The sequence below is a fragment of the Notolabrus celidotus genome, chromosome 1 (assembly GCF_009762535.1).
Source record: "Notolabrus celidotus isolate fNotCel1 chromosome 1, fNotCel1.pri, whole genome shotgun sequence".
Lineage (NCBI taxonomy): Eukaryota > Metazoa > Chordata > Actinopteri > Labriformes > Labridae > Notolabrus > Notolabrus celidotus.
This window is the reverse complement of record NC_048272.1, coordinates 20,623,026-20,649,928: the sequence shown is the minus strand read 5'-3', so window position 1 is coordinate 20,649,928 and position 26,903 is coordinate 20,623,026. Positions and strand designations below refer to the sequence as shown.

General features: G+C 39.8%; 1 protein-coding gene across 2 annotated transcripts in view; it reads right to left on the bottom strand.

Moving 5' to 3' along the window:
- The window catches only part of igsf21a (immunoglobin superfamily, member 21a), a 381,326-nt gene that overhangs the window by 59,913 nt on the left and 294,510 nt on the right, over positions 1-26,903 (bottom strand). For both annotated transcript variants that reach the window (XM_034694383.1, XM_034694318.1), the window contains exon 5: positions 13,062-13,177. In XM_034694383.1, coding sequence (XP_034550274.1) covers positions 13,062-13,177 — 116 coding nt within the window. The remainder of the gene's footprint in view (positions 1-13,061; positions 13,178-26,903) is intronic.

Below are 26,903 nucleotides of genomic sequence, written 5' to 3'. Positions count from 1 at the left end.
GTGTTTCAAGTCTTGTGTTGGTATTCCTTGTGTATGTATTTTCTCTTATGTTTCTCAGTTCAGTCTCCTCCTGTGTTTCCTGATGTATTCTGGATTACTTGTTCCTTCTGTGTCTAGTTTGGTTCGTGTTCCTGCCCTTGTATTTCCCTCCAGTTTTGATTGCACTCAATTGTTTCACTCGGTCATGTCACACCTGTATTGATCACCCTGTGTATTAAGTTCCACTCATTCCCCTTCCTCTTATTAGTTTAATGTGTCCTGTACATATTTTTCAGTGTTCCCCTGTGGGTTGTTTTCCCGGTGGTCATCGTGTTTTTGGATTTTGGACATTTAAGTAAGTTTTTGAGTCTGCTTGGGTCCTACTCTATTATTCCCCATTGTGACACTCTATATTACAGGTTCTCATTAGGAGTCATAGTAGCATAGTAGCACCTATACCACTGTTTCTGAGTGCTGTTTTGAAGCCAATCGTCGGCTGGAGCCATATTGGTTATGCTGAACTCAACCAAGCTTAGTGTGACGTGAAGAGACAGGGTTTTAGCCTCCTAGCCAACAGCTACAGTGTTCCCACCTGTCAGTCAAGTCAGTCAAGTCAGTCATGTCCTTATTTGGGCAAAAACTCTTAATCTTAATATCTTCTGAACTGTTGCGTTGGAAAGAATTCACCCCCCGTATAGTGTGTGCCGATAGAGAAATTAGCTACGTAGACCAAAGCCGTTTTTTGAGTGGGTGTGTATGAGGTTTCCGGTGTTTCTGCAGTCAGCCTCAAGTGGACATTAGAGGAACTGCAGTTTATAACACTTTCGCATGGGCTTCATATTTTGAGACCTGAGGTTGCCGCTTGATCCGTAAAGTAACGTAAAGTTCAGGTGCACTATGCAGGAATTGACAATTATATTGTGTATTTCACATGCAACAGGATCATAAATTACCCTTAAGCACAACAGCTGCATTATCTTGAACAACACGTTGGCAAGTTATAACCTTGTACATTTTCTGCAGCAGTTTTTGGACAGTAGCGCTTATTTCATTTAAATGTGAATTTTGGTTGTTTTGGCATTGCTGTGTTGTATTGTTCTTGTAGAAGCAGGTTTACAGCATGAAATAAGGTGATTATCAATCATGCCTCTATTATAAATCCCCGAACACTTCATAGCACAATATGTGCAGACAATGAAAGCAGACACAAACCACTTACTTCACTGTCAAATGAATAAGCACAGAAAAAAAGAGATGTAATTCCAAGCTATAGCTCATAAACAAAGTCGTAGCAGAGGTAAAATGAAGCTGGGAATGCATGAGAAGGGATTTTGCATTTTTTGCAGCAAACAGAAGAGGATGAAAGCACCTGCACTTCACACAATGCCAAGCTGCCGTGCCTTACCATCATCTCACAGCTTTTAGAAAATGTAACAATCACGCGTGGGTCCAAACACACCTCGGTGTTGCTGCAATTAATCATGGCGGTGTCAAAAGGACAAGGCCGTAATTTTCCCGATGACAGAAAGATTCAATGGAAGAGCAGAATCAGGAGAAAAGAGGAGCGAGGCGGAGATAGAGAAAGAAAGAGAGAGAGAGTGATAGAGAGAGAGAGAGAGAGAGAGAGAGAGAGATCCTGGCCATGACTTAATCAGCTTTCCTTCTTATTATTAACCGTCATTATCTTCCTTCTTTTCAATCAGAGCTTGCTTGTGCTGCGAGGATGTTCTAATGAGTGGCACTGGGAAGCTATTATTGATATTTCACCAGCTCGATTCAGTGACATCGTATGCAGACAGATCTTGAAACATCATACCCGGCAATTTCAGCACATGTAGTCTATTATATTCAGCACTCTCTCAAAGGAGCATGATGGGAATTTGACATGCTGGGTGTCTCCAAAATCTGGTGGGATGTTAACAGACTGCTGGAGACAATTTATTCATGGTTTGGTACCAGTAAAGTGCACACAGCATGATTATGTAAAATATGATGAAGCTATTGTTGTTTATCATTACCTATTATTGGAACCAGTTTAAAGTTTGAGCAAATTACAGGACCCTGGAGACCCTGCATGTTTTATTCTCAGTTTTTTAATAACTTGATTAGACATTTTTTAATAGAAGTTCATGTTCAGGGACTTTGGGATCTTTTGGATGCAGGAATATGGATGCATCGGTCAGTTAACCAGCACTATGTATGCTGAGCTGAGCCATGCATAATTCAAATTGTTCTGCTTTTGTATCTTCAGGTTAGCAAAATATGTAGCCTGTGCCCGCGACTAATAATAATACTTTTATTTGCATAGCACTTTTCAATACAAGTAAAGTGCTTCACAAAAAGAGTAAAAACAGACAATAAAAGCAGAGAGGTAAAATGTTAAAAAATAGAATAAATTCACAAAATAAAAGCTTTGTTGTTAAAGTGTGATTTGAGTCGGGAAATACAATTAGGGACTGATTCTGGAACTCTGTTGTTGCAGCAACACAGACATATCTTTTACCTCTTTAATTTTAAATTTTAATTGTTAATAACTTTTTAATAATTGTTACTTTATAGGCTCTTGTTTGCTTTATATATTTCTTTTGCACTGTCTATTCTGTTACTGTGAAACTTGAATTTCCCCGTTGTGGGACGAGTAAAGGAATCTCTTATCGCTTATCTCTTATACTGTAGTAGTAAGAGTAGTGGAAGAATAATAAAGCACAATTTAAATAAAGTGAACATTTAAATAGATAAATAAAAGAAGAATGACATTTAAAGGTATATACAAATGTTGCACATGGTATAAATACAATGTTAAGGAGATGGGACAGGTTGATATGGTGTGATTATGGTGAGTATGACAGATGGCAACAGGATCATAAAAAATACTAAATATAATGTGCAATGTGAGGCAGCTAAGGTGCAGTCTGCGATATAAATAAATAGATATTTTATTTTGGTGAGTTTAACTTCCTTTGTTGAGTTTTAACATCTTATTTTACCTCCAGTTTTTCTTCATTAAGATATGATGAGAGCGTTTCCTCAGTTCGTTCAGCAACTTCTTTTTTTTTTATCATTTATTTATTTTATTTTTATTTGATTTTTATTGTTATCATTATTATTGTTGTTGCCTATATTGTGTTCTTAACCTTAGGATTGCAGAGTGGGTTTGGGGTCTGGGCTGGGGTTAGGATTAGGATGGGGGGGTCTTTTTATTTTTATATATTTATATATATATTTTTTATTTATTTGTTCTATTTTAATTTTTTTTGTACAGCTATTTCTGTTATGTCATTGTATGAGAAGTGCTTTATAAATAAAGTCTGATTGATTGATTGATTAATTGATTGATTGATATATGGGTATATATGTCTGTATACAGAGATAGAATAGTAAAAAGTACTAAATAATAGTACCATGATCAGTTGTAATAAATAGTAAAATAATAAAATAAAATAATGTAAAAAAAGGAAATAACAATTTAATATAATATTATATCTATGATACAAAAAATAAAACTAAATATAATGTAATGTAATATGATATAATATACAAAATAAAACATATAATGTAAAACAATATATTATAATTTAATATAATTTGAGATAATGTAATATAATATATTATAGCATAATATAATATAAATTATCAAATATAAGGATTACTGTGGAAGAAAATATTTGATTTCTCCTAAAGTAGACTGAGATGTCAACAAATGTTGCAATGTTAAACTGAAGCACATAAAGGTTAGTAACACACCAATGTATGCTTTGAATTCCCTTTTTATCTCAACTAACACTACAGAATAAGTAAAGTATTAAAAAAAAAAACCTGACTACTCCACTGGCGCCTTTATGACCAAAGTACTGCACTTCATTATGATGCAGCGATGTCAGGATACAACATAAAACAGGCACCTTATTATTTTAGCGCTATCTGTGCATGATTAGATTATCTGAGGAATATGTAAAGCATGCAGTCTATTACGCCTTATGGAAATCACATGTTTCTCTGGATTCCCAGCTCCTCTAATCAGCGCATGCAGCAGCGAGACAGAGAGCATAGCAGCAATATACTTTTTATGCTATATTAGGAACCCTGCTGTGACCTCGGTCTTAAAATATGTGTGTTTTTTTGTTTTGTTATGACTTACACTTCAGAGGTGAGTGATGTTCCTCTGCTGCCTGTGTCAGTCTTTGGTTTGGTAACAGTCGCTATAGTTGACATTAACATTTTTTAACGTCAGTCAAAGAATTAGGAGTTAGGTAGCTATTAAGCTCTGCAAAATGATAACACTCCCTGCTTATAATAAAAAGAAAACATCTGTACAATGCCTCATCAAATCAGAGGACTGGAAAGAGTAAAATACTTCATTAAAAGGCCTCTGTTAGAAAAGAAAGATCAACATTATTCCTTGTTCAAATTCATTTTTTATTTCACCATAATGTGACATTTGAAGGAGAATTAAAAAGAACACTGTGATCCAGACAGAGACAGAGCTGCAGCTTTAACTGCTTTAAATGTTAGTTCAAGTAGCAACTCTTGCATAGCTGGATAAACTTCCACTCTTTCAAACATCACTTAGTTGGCTTTGGTTTGGTTTTATACTGGATGCCGAAAACATGCCGAGGATGTTTCATAAGCAGGGAATATTCCTCCTCTAAAGGAAGCGTGCATCAAAGCAAACACAGTGCCTCTGATAGGGATGAAGCTGAATGATGCTTTTGTTGTAAATTGGATATTTAAAGCACTTAACGTTCTTGAATACAATGAGATTAAGGTGAGGCTTTGCTGACTAATGGTACCATGGGTAATCACAGCAGTGCAAAATATGACTCTACAGCATGTTTGGTTTGTTGAATTATGGAGTAAGTGCTCTTACCTGGTCTGCCTGTGAAGCACAGATTGGTAAGTAAGTGTAAAGCAGGTTTGAGGACGTGCTAATGGATGCAGATTTTCCTCTCTTTTTGGGCCACTCACTCTTTCTCTTACACCTTGTTATGATGTCGCTCTTTCCTTTTTTTTCAGATCTGTTAGTTTATAATTTCTTCTTCTTAAATATTCAAAAACAGAAAGTAAAAAAAACATCAGCTAAGTGAAAAAGTGAGGATGAAAATGACACTCTCAGCAGAAACACAGTGGCTTTGCTGCTTTTTTGGGGTTTAATTACTTGAACAGATTTTGGCGGCTGTGCAGCATAATCAGCAGCTCTTGTCCCTCCAAACAATTTGTCTCTTCACTTCTAACATATTTGAGGCAGTGCTCCACACGAGGGGAACTGGATTTGGTTTGTTTCTCTTGGAAATGGTCTCATACTTTGGTGTCTGGGAAGATAAAACGTGACATAGCTTAGTAACAAAATTTGTCGTATGCTAAATTTCCACTTCAGCTCACCACACTCTTTTTATTTATAGCAGCAACAGGCTGCTGATGTTGGTAACACTTTGCTAAGACTACAGGTATTATAATAAAGTAAAACATAAACATATGACTCATGATGCAGTTATGAATAAATTAATGCAGGATGTTGAGAAAAGTTTTAAAAGGCAGGTTCTTCATAATGTTGTGTATCATCTCCTCTGACACCGATGCTGCTCCTCCTCTGACACCATCAATCATGCCATACTACAGAACAGACTGCCAGTTATCAGGCTCCTCTCCTTTGGAATCATCTACCAGTCAGGGTCTGGGAGGTAGACACCCTCTCTACTTTTAAGATTAGGCTTAAAACTTTCCCTTTGATCAAGCTTATAGTTAGAGCTTGCTCAGGCTTGGACCAGCTCTTAGTTATGCTGCTATAGACTTAGACTGCCGGGGGAACTGACACACTGACACACTTGGATCCTATCTCACCCCCTTCCCCCTAACCACTTACTTTAACTTTACCTGTCCCATTAAAGTTACTAACCATAGACCTTTCTGGAGTCCATGAGCTCCCTTGTCTCGTAGGTTCCTCCGAGCTGCCATAGACGGCCTGCTGCTATGGACGTTCCAGACTCCAGCTGCAACAGCTACTACCAGAACTACTACTACTAGAACGACTACTACTCGTCTAATCACTATCATCGCTCCCTCTATCTCTTATTCTCCTCTATCCCTCTTTCCAACCTCAACTCAGCCGAGTCAGTCATACTCCACATTAATCCACCATGAGCATTGCACCTTGCAATATTTAGCTAGTTACAGCGGGGAGGAAAAACTTCCTTTAACAGGCAGAAACCTCGAGCAGAAGCAGACTCATGTTAGACAGACATCTGAGTCTTATCCTGCCTTGGTGTTGGGTCTGTTCATAATTTAACATAGAGTGGTCTAGACCGGCTATGTTTGCAAAAGTGGCTTGAGATAGCGTTGGTGCTATACAAATAAAGATTGATTGATTGAATGATTGATTGATTGATTGATTGATTGATTGATTGATTGATTGATTGATTGATTGATTGATTGATTGATTGATTGATTGATTGATTGATTGATTGATAGATAACTGGGTTGGGATTTCAGGAGCAGCTTTTGACTGGTTTCAGTCCTATTTAAGTAACAGGTATTTTAATGTCTACATCAATAATCATGTATCCTCCTCTACAAATAACATTTGACCATCATATCACCAAACTAATCCAATCCGTTTCCTGCAGCTCAGAAATATTGCTAAAATCAGATCAATGCTTTCTTTTTCAGACCTTAACACAGTAATTCTCCCGTTTAGACTGTTGCATTTCCCTTTATACCTACCAAAGCCAATCATCTCTATACCACTTACATTGCAGCCTCCAGTTTGTAACTCATACCAGCCTTCAGTCCCATATCACCCCTGTTCTTGCATCACTCACACTTGATTCCTGTTAAATTCAGAATTAATTTCAAGATCCTGTTAACCACATACAAAGCACTGCATGGACTCGCCCCCCAGTTTAAATTTCCCAACTCATTGTCCCATTTTCCACCCCATGTCCACTCAGTTCATCTAATCTCAGCCTTCTTTCCATCCCCTACTTTAACTGCAAAACAAAAGGCAATGGCGCTTTTGCTATCTGCACCACCCTACCTCTGGAATTTGCTGACAAGCCTTCATATAACCTCCAATCTGAGTCCTATGGTTGTTTGTTTATTGCTTTGTTTGTCTGACTATTTCTGCATATGTATTTTGTTTCTGTCTTGCTTGTTTATATTTGTTGTACCTGTGAAGCCCTTTGCAACCAAGTGTTTTAAAAGTGCTATATAAACACATTTTTACTTACTTACTTACCAACCACTCTGAGCGAGTACAGACATCAAAGATTACGAAATCGACAGTCTTGTCATCGATGCCCTCATTTGCTAGTGTAGGTCATAAATTGGCACCACTGTTAATTCAAATCTGTTTTTTAGCTAGTCAGAAACTGCTAACAGGTGCTCTAAGGGGTGTAAGAGGAGAAAAATAAGGCAGTTTGCTGCCTCCAATTGGCCAAATTTAATCGATCAGTGATTTAAATAACTCCTGTCTCACCAATCTTAAGTGAAACATACTTTATCAGAGCTAGAGATTACATTCAAAACGAAAAACACAACAGGATGGACATATTTAACAGCTGTTAGTTCTGACCAGTTTCTCTGTAAAGTTATGAGCCACTATTGAAACCAGGCTTGCTATGATATAACATTGAAAATACAGCTGACAACAGCTCATTCAGCAACAAGCCCCGGGGGAGCAGCGTTGACAAAGACTAAATGAGTTTCATCAAAAAGCAAAGAGAGCCGTTTGAAGTTGCAGCACATAACTGGGCCAAAGCGGCAACATGCAAGCAAATACTTACAGAGCTAATAATGAGGTTTTGTTACGCAGCCTGACCGTGCACAACAGCACAATTAGCACAAATGGTCACAGTTTAAACAGAGTATTTGTGCTCATTTCTGGAGCTGGATGGGAGTCAAGTGTAATTCTATGCAGATGATATAATAATAGGACACTCCAGAACTGTGAGGTATTCTTATATTGTCCATGTTCTTTTCACTCATTACAAACTTTGACAGGAGCCATAAATTTAAGCTTTGATCATTGTATGGAGGTGTTAAACAATGCAGTGTTTCCGTACATGAAAAAGTTTTTTTAGGTATTTGAACTTAACTTGGTGTGGCACATTCACACTGTATAAGCAAAGTCTGTAATTTACTCTAAATTATAAACATTTCTGATTGAAAACACAGACATCCACCTTGTCTCTAGGGGCAGTATCACACTTTAAAGCGTACTGCAAATTCAATAAAAGACAACGTCCACATCTAGTCAAACGGCATAAAGTTTTACGCTAACACATGGTACAGCAGTTTGTATTGAGCCTAACTCATGCCTGTTTCACCTCTATCTCAAACAGAGGGAAAGTAGAGGTGAAAGTCTCTGTGCGGGTGATTTAATGGTTGCAAGGACAAGAAGGTAACAAGATGCAGCTCACATTTGGAGGCAACATTGCCTTAATGTGCAGGTACTAGGGATGTCAACAATTATCGAGTATCGCTCAAGTGATTGTTAAGAACTTATTCAAACCAGATTTTTTTGTTTTCAATTTTCTATCACGTGGAACAAACATCATGTGGTCTCATATTCCGTTCAGCTATCAGGGACGTGTTTTAAGTTTAAAGCATGTTTCATGTGAATCAGCTGACTGAAAATGTTGCGCACAGCAGAGACGCTCAGCGGGTGGCTGCGGCTGAGTGACAGGTCTCCACGAGCACTTTTCTTCTCTGCCACCGGACTGAATATGACCATGATGCACTCCCTGCTGACACCTGACCACGTGAGAGTGTGTCTATGTTCCCACATTTCGGCATCTATAAGCTCTGCCTTCAGCTGAAACCCTTTTCGATCAGCCTATTTTATTTTTTCTTGTAATGATTGTGATTGTGACGATTTCTGTCTGTTTGAAAGATAGAAAATGTTCCTTACTCCATGTAGCAAAGCATGTCATCCATCTACTGTAACCACTCTTCACTTCTGGATCTTTGGGTGGATTTTACTTTGCTCTGTCTTCAAATCTGGCCTCCATACAGTGCATAGCAAAAATGCTGTTATAACCTCTTATTTTTTACCAAAAGCTACAGAGACCTACCAAAAAAATACCATCCAAAACTACTGAGATGTTGTTTCACACTGGAAATGTAAAAATAATAGGGTGGTTGATTTGCCCGGGACTTTTTAATTAATACTAATGCAAATAGAGCTTACGCAAATGTGCACTTTTTACTCTACTGATCTTCTACTTTTTGCTATAGTTTCATATTTATGCATCGGAGGGGGATAATGGATCAGTCATTTGGATCATTGCACTGAGTCTGACTTTAACTACAGTCTTTGTAAAAACTCAGAAATAGGATGTTTCTTTGCTGATCCACCAGCACAGGACAAGGAGCTTAGAGGAGGTGAGTGTGATACGCAGGACAGCAGTGTAAGTGTAGCAGTCAACACTGCTGAAGACATTTTGCCATCTGTGATCACTTCATGACATTTAACGTCTGCACACAGTTTGTTAGAGAGCAAACCTGCTGTGACAGAGTGACAATTTAGAAAGCAAATCAAACAGGATATAAACAACTACAAACTTTTCCATCATTTTAAACAAAATATTTCTGTTCACTGATTTAGGACCACATAAGAAGAACTCTAGGGCGCTGGAGCCGAGTGAGACTGTGCCTCTGAAATCTATCAATGAAAGCTGTCACAGTTTGTTTACCGAGTTTTGATTTAGGCCAACAGCACCTGGCAACGATGACAGGCCCGAATCAACTCCCCACAGAGGCAATACAACTTTCCAATTTTAAAAGTGTTTCCTTTTCACTTTTCACTCGGATCCTGCAGGCTTCATATCTTGCATCACTCCAGCGCTGACTCTGCGTGCGTTTTCTCAGTTTGAATGTTGTAAAAAGCTAATAAGAAGCTCTGAAATTAGATTCAACCCCAGCCTAGGTTTGGGAGTTAATTCCCTCGTATAGTTTGGCTCACACAATGACTCACAAATATCATTATACATTAATTCGTATAATAACCCGTGCTATAAGAGCCCTGGGAACATTAAAGGTGCTTCACAGGGTGCTCAAACACAGGTGTTCTCTCTCACGCCGGCTGATAGAACCTCTTCTCAGGACAGAGTGGGTGCAAACAAACGATGCTTCACACACACACGTGACCCTCCTTTTAGTGCTGTTTTATTTAACAGGGTGCAGAAACTTAGATTACCACAAGTTTTTTAAAAGCAGCATAGGAAGTTGGATGACTTTAGGAAACCTGCAGCATACTTCTGCTCCACCCAACATCAAACAGAATCACTGAGAACACAAGTGTGGGTGTGCGGGACCTTTAAAGGCTACCAGTGCTGTTTCTATTTCCCCGGTAGAACAGGATTGGGGCTTCTTTGTAAACAAAATGAGACATTCGGAAGATGTCAGAGACGGGTCTTGGATGATTTCCAATGCAGGGTTTTATTTCTATTTTTCTTCAGTAGTTTTGTACGGAGGCTGCTGCATTTCAATGAAAATATGCAATGATAGGAGCGCCGGTTTGGCCTGGTGGTTGAGTCGCACGCCTCAGGTACGGAGGCCTGGATTCGGTTCCCACTCTTCAAAAAAGACGATCTTTACAGCTGAAATAAACATGTTTAAAGCCTGGTTCAAAAAACGAGTGAAGTCTGGATAGCTCATTTATCGATTGGCACTCATTGTACGGGGGTCAATTTTTTTCATGACGAGGCAATTAAGAAGATATTAAGATTACAAGTTTTCCATAACGAAAGGCTTAGCTGACTTGATTGACAGGCAGGAACACTGTAGCTGTTGGCGAGGAGGCTCAAAGCCTGCCGCTTTACGTCATACTTGATCGACAACGGTTATGTTGAATTCAGTATTTCCAATATGGATGCCGCCGCCGATTGGCTTCAAAACAGCGCTTCAGAAACAGATGGGTGACGTCATGGACACTACGTCGATTATTTATACAGTCTATGATATACACGCACACTGTATCTGCGACAATAATATGTAGAACAGTATAATAGAGTGTGATGACCCCTCCACACTACTAGGTGTTCCTGTGTTGCTGTTTGTTCTCTATCGTTAAGATCCGGGGTCGTCATTAAGGTGATGAGCTACACCTGTGCCTGGTGTGGCTGTCACAATAAAGCCTCCTCTCATCCGGCGTGTTGGTCTCTCCCTTCTGCTCTCACACTCTTCATGTGGGCATTAAGGCGCGGCTCTTCTGTTTCTTATTCTCACTCACTGATCTTTGTTCTATCATTTTTTTTTCCTTACTTTTGCACAGCCCTAGTCTCCTCTCCTGTTTTTTTACAGCCTCACGGCCAAATTCCACCAGATCTGTGTCCGGTCCGTCTCTGATAGTCAATGTGGTAACTCTCACTGGATCCGCTCTGTTGGGTTCCGGCTGCGTCTCTGATCCAGCAAGTTGGAGCCCTTCGGATCAGATACCCAAGACTTCTATTTTTGCCGGATGCTGGAGCACGACGCATCAACTCAACAGAGCAAATTGAGCGGGACAGGAAGTCAGGCACCAAAACAAAATGAAACATCTGGTTCATTTTCAGAATAAAACACTCTGTGTTATCAACAGATCGTATTTCCCTTAACTACAACAACAAACTGTCATGATGAGCGGAGCCAGGCCTGGAGTCAACAGGTCAGAGGTTTTCAGTGGACCAGAAAGGCAACATGGATGAGGAGAGGAGGAGGAGAATCCTTGATTCAGTAATTACTGCAGGAAAACCTTGGTCACATGACTCCAGCTGTCCAGCGGTCCTGCTCGAGCACAAAGCCGATCGGAAACAGATCTGACACAGATCTGGTTGAAGTCTGATGTCAGAGCTGGGTTGTAACATCGAGATATATATTTAACATTGTTGCATCTTTCACACTTAGTTGTTCTTTCAAGGATAGGATCATTTTTTGGTGTATGGACCCAGTTACTTCCTTTCTTTTATTGCAACAAAAACTTCTTCACACTTTTCTATAAAAGTACTAAAGATAAATCTGCTGAGTCACTTGCATTAGCTTGCAGAATCCTTGACAAAGCTCATTATCTGCAATCTGACCTGGCCACTGTCACACAGGTAGTCCAGACTCACTGACCAGCTGAAGCCCATCATCTCTCTTGTCTCCCATTAAGGCTTTGGAAAAGAATCCAGCAGTGCCAACTTTAATGGCTTAAGCCTCCCTGCGAGATCACAACAGGAGAGACCCTCGCTCATCACACCATCAACCAGGAAGTACCCGAAGAGACGGAAATAATATTCACCTTGTAGTCACCTCTCAGTGGGCTTGTAATTGCAGGAGATAGGTGTGCTCAGGGTCTGGGAGTCCATTTCCATACACCCATGGACGATGATTAATGACCCAGTGGGAACAAACAGTGAGCGACCGCTCTCAAACAGGGTCTGTAAGCTCATATGCCACCAAATACACAAGCATATGCTGCGGATAGATTTGCAAGACCTTGTTCTGCTCTTCAAAAAGTCCAGAAAGAAAGTTTGACTCTGAGTTGTGTGTCCTAATTGCATACATGTGCACATTGGTGTGTTGCTGCATGTGTACCGTGGTAATCCTGTCACAGATATGTCATTCCCCTTAGATTAATTGCCCTGTGTGGGACCATCAATAACACTAATGTGTCCGTTTCCTAAATCTGATCTACCTTTTTTAATGACTACATGGCATGACTAAATTAGTGCTGCTAATCAATCACAGGTCAAGCTGTAATGGGTGTAACAGCAGCACTGTTGACAGCTTCTCTAAATGACTACAGGAAAACATCATCTGTGTGTTTGTGTGTGTGGTATAATCCGTGCAGAGCTTGTATCCTGCAGCATTTTTAGGCAAATAACATTGTGGGAAGCTTTAAGATCAAGGATTTCGCTGTTGTCTAGCATCTTTTGAAATCCTGTTTAAAGCTTTTTTACTGGAAGTGTTCTGTATGCTGATATCTTAAGAATAACACAAAATAAAAACCCTGGCAGCTACATGCAACGCGGCTCCTCTGCCTCTGTAAACAACTGGGATCTGTGTTGTAAAGGCAGGTCCCTCATGGACAAACAGCATGGTGCATTTTTCAGCAACAAACTCACCGATGGGGCTGGTTTTCCTCCTTTTGCAGTGCAGACAAGAGTGAAATTCTGGGCTTGGTATCGACTGAATGGGGCCGGGGTGTTCTCCGCCACCACGGATATGTTGTTTGGAGGTGCTGTGGAGGACAGAGGAGAAGACTTATGAAATTATATTCAAAACTTATTCCATAGAAAACATGCAAAATGCACCTTCAGGGTTCCTTTGACTATTGGAGAACACGCTCTTTCACTTCCCTCATTTCATGCTATGATTTATTCTGCGATTCAAATATCATCTTGGGTGTCACATAAAGAGCAACACAACATTGTCAATACTGAGTTGTGGTGATGCATTTATCCCAAAAATGCTGGGACACCTGCACAGAAAAATGTACAGTTTAATAAATTGTTTGTTTCATTGCAAGCATGATAACATCAAGGAATAACATCCAGCAGTTTGAAGTCCTGCAGTTATCATAACAACCTACAGTACTTGGTTATTTACAACAATTTTGTTCAAGTGTGTTTCAGCATACATCATGTTGCTTTTGGAAAGTGGATCATGTCATTGGTGACAATCACAGACTGCTGATGTGCAAACCAAAAATAAGCAACTACTGTAATGTATTATTTGCCTCCAAGCTAGCTGAATATTTGCTAATGTTTCCACTGTGACCGTAGACTGTGTTATAAATGGACGTAGTATCCGTGACGTCATCCATCTGTTCCTGAAGCCCTGTTTTGAAGCCAATCATAAGTGGGTGCCATATTGGAAATGCCGAACACAACCTAACCTTGTCTGAGCTAGTGTGAGGTAAAGAGGTGGGCCTTTAGCCTTTTCACTAACAGCTACAGGGTGCCCGCCTGTCAAGAAATTCAGCTATGTCCTTATTTAGGCAAAACTTGTATGTTTAATATCTTATAAATAACGTGTATGAAAAAAATCCTCCCCGTACAGTGTGTGCCAAGAAAAAATTAGCTACTCAGAGCTAAAGTTTTTTTTGAAACAGGCTGTTAACGTGTTTATTATTACTGCAAAGATTGTCTTTTATATGAATGTGTGTTTACGTGGTTTCCAGTGTTTCTGCAGCCAGCCTCAAGTGGACACTCAATGAACTGCAATTTATAACACTTCTACATGGGCTTCATCCAGAGGTTGCAGCTTGACCGTGAAATATGCAGGGGCATGTTAGTCCAGACATGTTTTTGATAATGGGGGGGCCAATGTGAAATGCCATTCAGTTGTGCGTGCGCCCATGCACTACGGAAGAGCATTACCCTTTCTGTCTTCACTATCTGCTTTAACAACTATCACTTAAGTAACATGCAGATGTTTTATTCTTGTGTTGGATTAGGTGACTTAAAAAAAAACGGCACAGTGGCAACACATAAATCTTCTAAGCTTAATTCTTTACAGACTTAAAAGGTGCTTGTCCAAAGTCATAACTGAAAAAATGTCCTACATACATACAAAAAACATACTAGCAGCCAAATCAACAGTTGATTTTAACCCAAATACAGCCTCTGACAAGGCACATAGCCAACCATAGCTGAGGATTTTTAGGTTGGTAGCTGGGGTGGCCAGGTTTCAAGCAGGCTAAGGGCACCTCTGGATGCCCCTCTGGTCACGCCCCTGGATATAAGATGGCCCCACCTATCCCATTGTTTTTCTTGGCCTCCCCAGCCCCCTGAATCACAGTGCTGCACTGGTGCTAACATGGTAAGAGTAAGACGACTAAATAAATGCCCACCTTAACTAAATCTGTCTAAATCAAAGCAACCTGTTTCATTAGTCCACAGTATCTGTTCTTTCGAGGAGGAACCTGCTGAGAGTCTATCCTCTTAAAATGGTTACTGGGTGTTTGAGACAATATGTTCATAAGTCCCCAGAGCTCATGTGAGTCAGATGAGGCTGATAAGGTAGAAAATCTCATACATATCATATCAGCAACACTCTCTGTGAATCTCTCCAGGATTCCAGCGTAAAGAGGGAAACATGTGAGCAAGACTTCACAGCATCACAGAGGGGCGCACTGAGAGGAGAAGGAGTTAATGAATGGAAATCTCTCACATCCCCTTGAAAATCAGCTGTCAACATGCAGCTCTCTCGTCCTCGCACGGAGGCTTAAATCTGAATACTTCCTAACCCCCGACGTGGCTGATTCAAGAAAATGTCATCTAGCCAGTTTTTGACTCCCGACGCCTCGGCAGATGACGGCCGGCTGCACATGTACCACTTCAGTTTTGAATGGAAATCGCACCATTTACATCATGTAAGATGCAAAGTTTTACATGATTTCTGCACATTCTGGAAACGTTTTGAGCCTCGACTATGTTTCAATTTTAAGATGTGGCATCGAAGAGTCAGGTCCCTTTCTTTATGTGATGTGGTAAATAAATTACCACCCCCCAATCTGACTGTTGGCTGAATAACTGAACACAGCAAATCTAAAGAACGGTTCTTTTTCTTAATGTATTCTATTTTGAGTTGTTTTCAGGTACAGCATTTTGTTTTACAATGTCATTGTATGAAAAGCACTTCATAAATAAAGTCTGATTGTTTGATGGATTGATTTTTTTAGTTAGACTCGTGTAATAACAGGAAAGTCTTGGGGTCCATCCCAGGAACTTTGGAGCACTTCATTCCTCGTTTGTGTTGGAAATCTAATAATGTAATAGGAAAACAAATGTATCAATATATAATTAACAACACCAGAATGCTGCTCCCAGCATGACTGACAATCTTGCAAGATTTAAATGTACAGTGTGCAGAAATGGGAATATTTAGCAGTCAGATTCTAGATTAAAACGCTCCCTTCCTCGGCCCTTCTGTTGGTGATGTTGGCCTATGAGGACAAGACGCTCCTGTTCTGCATAAGATAAGATAAGAAGATAAGAAAGTCCTTTACTCGTCCCACAACGGAGAAATTCAAGTGTCACAGAAACAAAGTAGACAGTGCAAAAGGAATATATAAATATATGGAATGAAGTCTGAATATATGGAATGACGTCTTGATATACTGAATGAAACTCGATATATATTGAATGAAACTCAGAATATATGGATTGAAAGTCTGAATATATTGAATGAAACTCGATATATATGGAATGAAGTTTGCTAAACAGCACATGCATTACTCAAGTGGTTGATAACCCCTTCATTAATTAAAATTGCAGCGAAAACATCTCTTGCCTCCCTCATGGTTGTATTACTAAAAGCTACGTCTAACTGGAAAAAGTATCACATCCCAGAAACACAAGATGGTGCAGGCCACACATGACGTCTTTTTTCTTTCCATATATTCAGACTTTCATTCCATATATATTGAGTTTGATTCAATATATTCAGACTTTCATTCCATAAATATCGAGTTTCATTCTATATATTCAGACTTTCATTCAATATATTAAGACTTCATTCCATATATATTGAGTTTCATTCCATATATTCAGACTTCATTCCATATACTCAGACTTCATTCCATATATATCGAGTTTCATTCAATATGTTCAGACTTCATTCAATATATATTAATTTCCTAAACGGCTTGCCATATATATATATATATATATATATATATATATATATATATTATTGGTTATAGAGTCTGACCACTGCAGGAAGAAAAGACCTGCGGTATCTCTCCGTGAGACACCGCGGGTGAAGAAGCATTAGCATGATCCTCCATTTGTCAAGTTTTTTACCATGACAAATGTCGATCAGTGCAACAACAATCATTCTCTTCATCTTCAAACCAGTGTACGGCCACTCACGACAAGCATGTTACTAGTTTGTCCTTCCTGAGCTACCGTAGAAACATAGTGGTGCAAGATGGTGGTATCGTCATATTCAGGTAGTTATACCTTTGTTTACACATAATTATGATTAGAATATTCCATTTCTACAGAGTGAGTTTTGCATAAATGTAATATAAATCCGTTATTTCTGACATTCACATTTTAAAACGGAGTAGTTTACTGAAACCCACACACATAATATGATGACAGAATTCTGTTCTTTAACAGTCGAATAAAACAATCTCTCTAAAGTATAAAGCTAAACTCAAACTTAAAATACTAAGAGGGCATTTTATCACATTTTATCCATCAGAGGTGCACCTAAGAGGGGATTTTTTGTTTTAACCTTTGTCAGGGTATTCACGGGGCATTTTTACATGCGAGAAGACATTTAAAAAAATGTATCCCTTCAAAGGGCACCGTAGGGCATTTATAAATTATTATTTTTTAACATATTTTTTAATCTTAATTTGAAATTATATACATATACACCATAACAAACAAACAAACAAACAAAGACACATAAATAAACAATACAAAAAAACCACACAAAAAACAACATCAATCAATAAACAATAGACTTTTATTCACTCAGCAAACTGACAAGCTAAACTTCAATAATTTCATATGTTTTCCTCTTTAAAAAAATGTTAACGGCTATAAAATAAAGATAACATAAATCCTTTGTTTACAACTCAAATGTTGCAGAACTCTAACAAGTACATCCTAGTTATCCTATATTTCTTATTCATTCAGTTTTTATATTTTTTCAACTACAACTGCCCCTCTTTGAGTACACTACTGCTCATATCTATAAAATAAGTATATCTAAAGCACTTTTAAGTTTGAGCTGTGGATATGGTGATTTTTTTATTTCTTAATCAGTTTTAATTCAAACTTTTTCATCAGTTTATGCACACACACTCGTACTCTGAGCCAGACTGAGGCTGTTCCCTGCAGCCTGCATGTTCACACCACATGTAACATAATGTCAGAAAGTCAACAAATGTTCTTTATGATTATGCAAAAGCTGGAGGCCCGAGCATTCTGTTGCACAGAGAATAAATTGTGATTCTATATCAGTTCTTATTCAAGATTGATTTGAACAGGATCATGTGAAAAGCAGCTTGGCGGCTTTCAGAGAGTTAAATAGCTCTTATCTGAATGAGAGGCGTTTGAGAAATCTGTTTAGAATCTCTTCAGATGTTCTCTGAATCCATAAGCCACGCTCAAAGGAAGATAAGGAAGCAAGAAAGGTCAAGCAGGGAGTGATGCCGGCTTCATGTGTCACTTTATATGTGTATCTATCAGGCAGCCCTTAACGGACATGCCGCGGAAATTAATTGATTAAAGATGCGGGAGGGGGGATGAGGGGGATTCAGCTGCTGGCCTGGGTGTCTGCGTGTTTCCACACCTCTTAATTGCTTATTGATGGGATTCATATGGCAGTAAATTAACCTTAGAACACTCAATTAGCTCACTGACAAGCCTGTCTCAACCTGGCGCATGAGAAGCTGTCAGAGGTGTCTACTCCTGACCAATCAAGTACTCCACGCAGAAGCAGCGTCAAGAGCTGCAGGGCTTCTTAAGTGGAGTTGTATGCACAGACAGTAAAAGAAACACAATCCAGAGTTATAGATTTATGATATTGATTGCTGTATTTCATAAAACAACATGAACTGTAGTTTGTAAAAAGCTTACTGGAGTCCAGTAACAACGCCATCGCTGGAGTGCTTCAAGTGCTGCTTTAATATGCAGTTAAAAATGATGGTGCGTTTGAAACAGTGCGAGCAGCTGTAAATACAAAGAGATCAGGGAAGTTTGCAGAAATCTGCGAGGAATCTGAACCCACCTTAGCTGAACTCATTTAATTAACACAAAGCTGATTTTATGAATTAAATTTCATTAGAATAATTAGACATACTCGCAGATTAATAACAGTATTTACAGCCCATTAAAAAGCACTTCTCCAAAGTGAGACTAAGGAGCTTCTTTGTTTAGTCGGAGTAAAATCACTAACACAACCTTCAGGTCAAGTTAGTTCAGGGGAGCTCGACATCGATCACTGAGCTCTGTTGTTCTCTGTTGTTCTCTGCCCTGTGGTTTTGGGGCTCACTTAATGGAAGTCAAAGCCAAAGAGCACAGTAAGCCTCGGTGAAATATCTGACATGATTAAAACCAAGACCTTGTGGCGCACATTTGCAAACACAACAACCCTGTATAGGATTAAGATAGTTGCTTATGATGATCGAGTCTAAGCCTTTTATACCTCATTTAATTGCATCTTCTCTCTTCCTCACTTGTTAAAGGTTGAGCTAATATTTTCTTGTCTTTGTGCCGCAGTAAACAGAAGCTTCTGCATACCAATCATTCTGAAGGAACTTTTACATTTTTACGTCTCTTCTGTCAAGGTTACCGTGTCGCATGTTGAGGCTGATACAGTACTTCAGGTAGTGGGGAACTATATGAATTGAAATGCAAGAAATGCAACTGCAGTCAAGTTTGCTAAACAACAGAAGTCTTTGGGGAAAAAAGTATCAAAAGCAGAAAAAAAACTTTTAAAAAAAATAAAAAGTGCCAATATCTTTGACACTCTTCTGGCGGTTTCTTTGAGGAGTAAAAAGATTCAAGTGCAGATATAAAAAATTTGAAATCCTCTCAGCAGCATCTTCCCCCCTTTCCTTTACATAATGAAAACTGCTCAGCTACACAGTGTACTGAAGAGTGTTTGTGCTCTGTGTGCCCGGCATTCTGATTGCCACACAAGCTTCCCTCCATTTCAAAAACAACTGAGTGCAGTTTTCAGGAAATGTATGGTTTGTGTTGGAGATTTTGCAGAGGCAGAAAAAGCTTCATGTAGCTCCACCTGTTGAGTCCAGAATGGATGCGTTGCACTTTTCATGAAGTATTTAATCTCCATCTTTAGGGGAACACATTTTGACTCATAAGAAGCTCACATTTAAGGCCCTTTCACACATGCACAAAACTCCTGAAAATTTCCAGACTGTATCCAGGTGAGCTGCATGTGTGAACACGAATGGCCACATTTTTCACCCTGACATTATCTGGACATGTTCCTTACAGCCTGCTTGTGAAATCTAGCAGGCATAGCAATGACATCATTCATGTTGAGAGAGGTTTCTCTGCTTTAAACTTCTGTCAGCTTGCCTCCTGTGTCTGTATTATGTCCTTTACTGCTGTGTTTGCATATGGACAACACAGAACATATTGATTTCATCACAGACACAGTTACCATTATGGAAAACCTACTCCTCCTGCATGCACTCCCCAGCCACCCTCTCCACCTAAACCAATTGCAGCATATCAAATTGTGAGATTGGGAGTGACAAGAAAATTTCCCGTTGTGAGGTGCTTGTGTACGGAGCTCCTAAAGTGACATGTGCAGAATTTTTTTTTGGAAAGTATCTCTTGCGCACCAGATACTGTCACGTGAGCACGAGATACTTTCTCGTGCGCACCAGATACTTTCTCGTGCGCACGAGATACCAAGTTAGCACTGGAGATCAACCAGTTTCGATCTAAAAATGACAGTACAGCAGTTAGTTGAGTTTTATTTCAACCTTGGGCTGCCCTATAAAGATATCAAGGCTTTGCTTGCACGATCGTCACCACTTGATTGTCTCAGAACGGATTTTGAAGTTTTACGGTCTGTTCAGGCTTAAGGGATACACGTATGGAGTCAGAACAGTCTCATAAATCACAAATGCAAACAGAAGGATTCACAAATGTATTTCAACTCACACAAATGACCGGGAGGCCCTAAAGTGACATGTGCAGAATTTTTTTTTGGGATAGTATCTGGTGCGCACGAGAAAGTATCTCGTGCGCACCAGATACTATCCCAAAAAAAAATTCTGCACATGTCACTTTAGGGCCTCCCGGTCATTTGTGTGAACAGTAAGCTTGAAAATATTAGGCCCCGAAAGTCCAGAAAAAGGAGCTTTGGTTCAAAGAAGAAAACATTTCATACTGTTATCTGACTCTACAAAACTTGTGCTTCATACCTTAATGTCCTAACCGTGTGTCTGTACATGGTGGAGTTACATCTTTTAGATTTTACTATATATTTCACACTTAATTCTTCTTTGCTTGGATCAGTTTTCCTACTTTGTTTAGATGTTTTTGTCCTCACACATGTACAAACTTCTGAAAACTTTCCCCAAATTTTTGGGGTGAACTGCATGTGTGAACACAAACAGCTGATTGTTTTTCTTCTTTTTTTTAAGTTATATTTTTATTTATTTTAATTTTAGAAAACAGCAGAAAAAGCACAACATAAAGCCCATGGTGGAGCATGTGAGTAGCATTTCACAGGTGGCAAATGTCTGAAAAAAGTTTGCAAATGTGGCTCCATTTTTCAGGATGTCACATGCCATGTTTTATAGTTTGAAAAGGCATTAAATATAGGGTCTAAACTTTGTCCATGTTCGATTCATAAGGAAGAACAGTCTGCCAAATGTGACAGAAAACCTCAAAACGTCCACCAACAGACCCATGACATTTCACATCACTGAGGGTGTTTTTTGGTGACTGGGATTCTAGCAGGCAGCATCAACAACATGAGAGAGTTCAGTCAATCTGTACACGGTTGTTTGCCAGGTTACTTTGCTAACTTAGGGTAAATGAAGACAGACATGAAGACAGAGTCAGCTGATGTGAGAATGCAGCAGGAAATATTTGGGAAGATTTGTTGCAAATGAGTCGACTTGCAACTGGTGCAAACCCAGACGATTGACAAGTAACAATATGAAAAAAAACATCCAAGGTTGAAGGTGCAGCATCCTTTTCAAGCTGAGAACAGAGGAAATGTTCGCAGGTATCATTGTTCTAAATGCAAAAATCAAATCATCAGGTCCTGCTTATCCCCTAAACCAAGCTCACTCAACTTTAGAAATCTCAAGGGCAGAGCTCCTGAGCATTTCCAGAAAATATCTGGGTTGCATGTGAGAAACAAGTTTTGCTAATCCGACGTCAAACATGGCAGCTCTTACAACAACAATAAACAGGAAGTGTCAATTTAAGGACAGTGGAACTTTATAAAGTGAAAGCATGAAAGTGGAAATCAGAGCATTTGACGAGCCCACAGTTTGCAGGATTATAAATAGTTTGTGTTCAAAACGGTAAGTATGAATCATTTCACTGTCAGGAGCCAACATGTATTTAACGTTTACTAAAAAGACTGTTTCCTTGTTTAAAGATAAGTCTTACAATCATCAGATTCCACTAATCCTGAATAGCAGGAGAAAGTTAAAACTGATACCTCACAAAGGATTGGGTCTCACTTCCAGCTATGTCCCATTATAGAATGTAAATACAGGTCCCAAAACTTAAAAGCAGCACGCTGCAAATGGGTAAAATGTATAAAATGTGCCCGCGGTCTCATGAGCCATTCCTCCTTCTCCCATTGTTCAGGGCCCGCCTGCACACCACTGCATTAAAAGCAGCATTTACTTCCTGTTGTCTCCCACAGTACTGCTGTGCCAGTTACATCAATAAAGATCTCTCCCTCTATCTCCCATTTACCACCTCCTTCTTGTTCTATATCCTCCAGCACCATTACCCTGCTTTCTTTCCTTAAAATGTAAACAAGAAAAAAGAAACCCTCCAAATGGGATTGGTGAATGTGCAGAACAGGAGCATGTTTAATGCTCCCCAGAGACTGCCTTCCCTGGCCTCATAATTAAGGGATTTAGAGCTCCGCAGACAGCTGGACTCACAGGAAACACTCCCAACATACCCTTGTACTAAGCACCCTGGCCTCGAGTCCACATCTCTGGGGGTTTATTTATAGAGGAGGAAGGTGGTGTGTGTTGGGGGAGGATGGCAAAGAGGAGGCACCAAGGTCATCCTTGGCTTACTTTCACTGACAGTAATTCAGAGATAAGTATTTGATGAAGCTGTACTTTTTTTATTGTGAGCCCACGGGTCCCAAAGTAATCAGTGTGAATTTTGAATGGTTTCACCAAAGCTTAATGATAGCACAGGGCATTTCACTACTCACTGTAATCTGATCAAAATCACTGGGGGATTAGTTTCTTGACAAATCATTTCTCTGAAAGCTAAAGAACCATGACAGGAGCTGAACTTATGACATTTCACTCTCACATGTTTTGTGTTGAATCTCTAAATAAAAACTCCATGTTTGAGCGTTGTTTTATGATCTGGGTGAGTGTTGAGCACATTGGATGCTGACAGGGTGGTTTAAGATTGTCTTGCAACTTTTTTTGACAAAGTGAACAAAGTAGCCCAGCTTCGGCAGTAAAAAAACAGAATTAAATACTGATACTAGGGCAGCTGCATTAACCTGCCAATCATGATAAAACTAAGGTCCAAAATGTATGCATTATTTGTTTAATGAGTTTCTATTTTGTCCCTCTCAGGACACTATAGTGAAGCCACCTGCTTCCGGCTGAGCTGTGATGGAAAATAACACTGCTGCACTTTTGAATGTCACATTTCACTTCAAAAAACTGCCTGACAGCTGAGTTTACAGGTCAAAAGTAACATGCACTTTGCGTCAGACAGGATTCAATTATCACCAACGCACTTTGAGTTTGAGCTACCACCAACAAGCTAAGCATACAGGTGCAGCCAACCAACTGACATCACAAGACAACCGCACCACAGAAGCCAGCAGAGCTTCAAATTAAGTGATGAGTGATTCTTTGACAGCCTAAAGTCATACACAACATGAAATGACTTCCACCCCTAACAGAGTGTTACTGTGCAAACTACAGTATCTACAACATCTTTCAAAAACACCTCACTTGGAACAGTCCAACCGTCATGTAACTACACTATTGCTGGGATGTAACTAACATGCGTGACAAACGTGGAAAGCCAAAGTAGAGCAGCCAAGGAAGGAGCATTATAGGTAATGTTGTGAATGTAAATGTTACGGCAACACTGTCCTGGGCATGGGTGTTATGGCTGTCGAGCTACAGGTGGGTGGGCCTTCCTGGTCACATGACCAATTGGCCAATGAGACGGGAACGCCGTGGTCTTGATTAACTTGGGCAGACACTTGTGCAGGAGGCGAGAAGAGAAAGAGACGCCATTGTCGCAAGCGGTAGAAGACATTTTGAGATTGAGTTGAGTTATGTCTTTTGTTATATATGTTGTCCCAAATTAACTGTCGTCTGAAACCCTGAGGGGTCATACGAAGGAAGCAGCATGAGCTGGTTGCATGGTGGCCTGGAAAGAGACGTCGCTACAGGTAAGGTCTGCCTTTTCCTTTGACTTTTGCTCGACAGCCACCTGTTTCCTTCCTTTATGATGGCACGGGCAGCCAACGCTTGGATGCCCTAGCCCACGCTTGCGCCAGGTTTGTGTTGCCATGACATAATGTTGCAGCATAAATGAAGATAACACGTATAGATCTTATTGGGTTTGGGCACCTAACGCACCTCCAATTAAAACAGACAACACTCTTCTTGCATGAATATTTGCTTCCTGTGCAGCTACTGACTGTTTCATTCTTGGCTAACTGGCTCCCTTCCCACTAGAACTGTGTAACAGAGCTCATGCTCACATGCCAAAGTAGGTGACATACCAAAACACCTGATATAAAACAACAACTGGGGCGTGGATTTATTCTAATGGTTAAGATGTGCTCTCATATAGCCGGTGGCCCGGGCTCGATTCCAGCCTGTGGCTCCTTTCCCGTAAGTAATTTCCCCACTCTCTCCTGGTGTCCTACCCTATCCACAATCATCTCCTCTATGAATAAAGGTGTAAAAGCCCCAAAATATAACTTTAAAGTTAAAAAAAATCAACTGAATATCTTCCTGCTACTTAAATCCTGGCCAAAGCATTTTGACACTTGACTCTTACCAGTTATCTCCAGGCATAGAACTATCATGTGATGTGTCGTCCAATAATATTCTCTGATCATGTTTGCATAGAGAGCAAAAGGGGCAGAGCGTAATCTTCTGACCTATTTGGTGACACTTTACCTATCTAGTTATTTCCCCAAACAGATGTCTAAATGAGAGGTCTGAGTCATCGTCTATTATCTCCAGTTCTTGTCACACTGCAAACAATGGCAAAAAATGGCAAAAAAGTCTTTCCAGAAGCCCTCTATTGCTAAGAGGCTGTAACACTGATGGCAGACGATCGGTTCAAAGATTGCTCCGAGTCAAAAAAAAATGGTGGGATAGGAGAAAGCTAAAAACAAAAACTGATAGCATAATAATCAGAGCTATAATATCTGCTGTCAAAAACCCAAGGTGCCACATTAGCTTTGATAAACTGGTGACCTCAATGTTTACCCTTCTACTACCCCAATGCATGCTGGGAGATGCATTCTGAGTGCTTGAACAGAATAAGTGGGTACACAAATTGGAACTGCATAATGTTTCAAAGTATTTCTGAAAATGAAAATGCATGTTTGGTTTGGAACGACCTGGTATGGATGCCGACGTCGCTAAGCAGCAGTTAATCTGTGTCACCAAATTAAACCAGAGGTCCATTTGAACGGCAATAACAAAATGAGCTTCAGTGCAATCATAAAGAAGAGGCTTTTGATGTCAGACAGCTCCGTTTGCCTTTCATTGCTGCTCTTTTCATTTGTTTACTGCAATTTCCCTTTTATGCACGACTTGTGCTTCAGTCAACAATTAACATATATCGATGCACAGCGTTTAGCCACAAAGGAATATTGGTTCTGAATGCTTCAGAGCAGAAATGTGCTTTTAATAAAGCTTTCAAACACTTCTTTCGACATGCTTGAAAGACTTTGAATACGTGTATTTTCAGGACACAAAAAGGCACGTGTAGATTTGACTTCTTTGAAGCAGGTATATGAATGCAGGGAGAGAGGCATACACTATATTGTGCTATGAATTATGGGTACATACATGGTCCTTTTTCAAACAGCACTGGAGAGTGCCTTGGGGTGACATGGTGTCATCAATATGCAAATCCATCTGGAGAGGTTCTTTTGAGTTGAAACTGGAAATAACAGTGCAGACCGAACATAAGTGGACCTCAAAGAACATGTAAAAAAAAATCTGTCTTCTTAGTGCGAAGGTGACAATATCACACCGTGTCTCTGAAACGCAGATCGGTGAAAAAAACTAGAGTATAAAGACGGAGGGAGAGGAGAGGCGGCCGTGTGTTAGGGCGATGTACTTTTAGCAAGGTTCTGTACTCAGCTGAAGAACTATTATATTTTTGTAACCCATCATAGAGACATGTTTTCAAACCCTCCTTTCATGAGAAGGTCAAAGTTCAGGGGCGACTACACAGCAGCTTCACCAGAGCAACCAGTTTTACTATTACTTTCTCAGAAACACTTCTACCTTTACTAGATGCTGACGCTAACTGTAACAGGTGCACCTTTTCACTGTAACTGAAGGATGTCTTTTCACATATGAAGTCCAGTTAATTCTTCCACCTAACATCCAAGTAGGTTCAAGAATGCAAAATGGTAATTGGTCTAATAGTCAGCCAGTCTTACCCTGACACCGCGGTTTAACTTTAAGGCTCGAGGACACAGTTTTGCAACATGTTTTCCCTCTTAACTCGTCAAATATGGCAGCTTGGTTTGTGGCCTTGAGCTTCAAAATACACCTAGGTACCACTCACACCTGGTTGAGTTTTCAAGATCAAGTTTTGCAGATAATCATTTTGTATTTGGGGATTTTTATGGCCAAAAATAGTAGAAGTACTGGGGATGATGAGGTTGATGTATTTACATGACCTAGTGCAATTTGAAACATGGGCGACGTGAAGAAGAGAGGATAGGTAGGGAGGTGTCTTCCCAGTATTGACTTATATACAAAATGAAGCCAGTGGTTAAGCCGCCGGGTTAGAAGGGAGGGCCACCTCACCAATTTATAGAGATCGCAGTGTTTAGTGTGGAAGGGTGCATTAGTGGCAAAGCGGATAGCTGAGTGATAAAGACTATCCAGTTTCTTGAGTGCGGTACTTGAGGCCATTTTGTAAATTATGTCACCATAATCGAGAGTATTGTCATCATGACGAGGGTGTGTTTGGCAGAATGAGTGAGGGAGGTTTTGTTGTTGAAAAGGAAAGCTATTC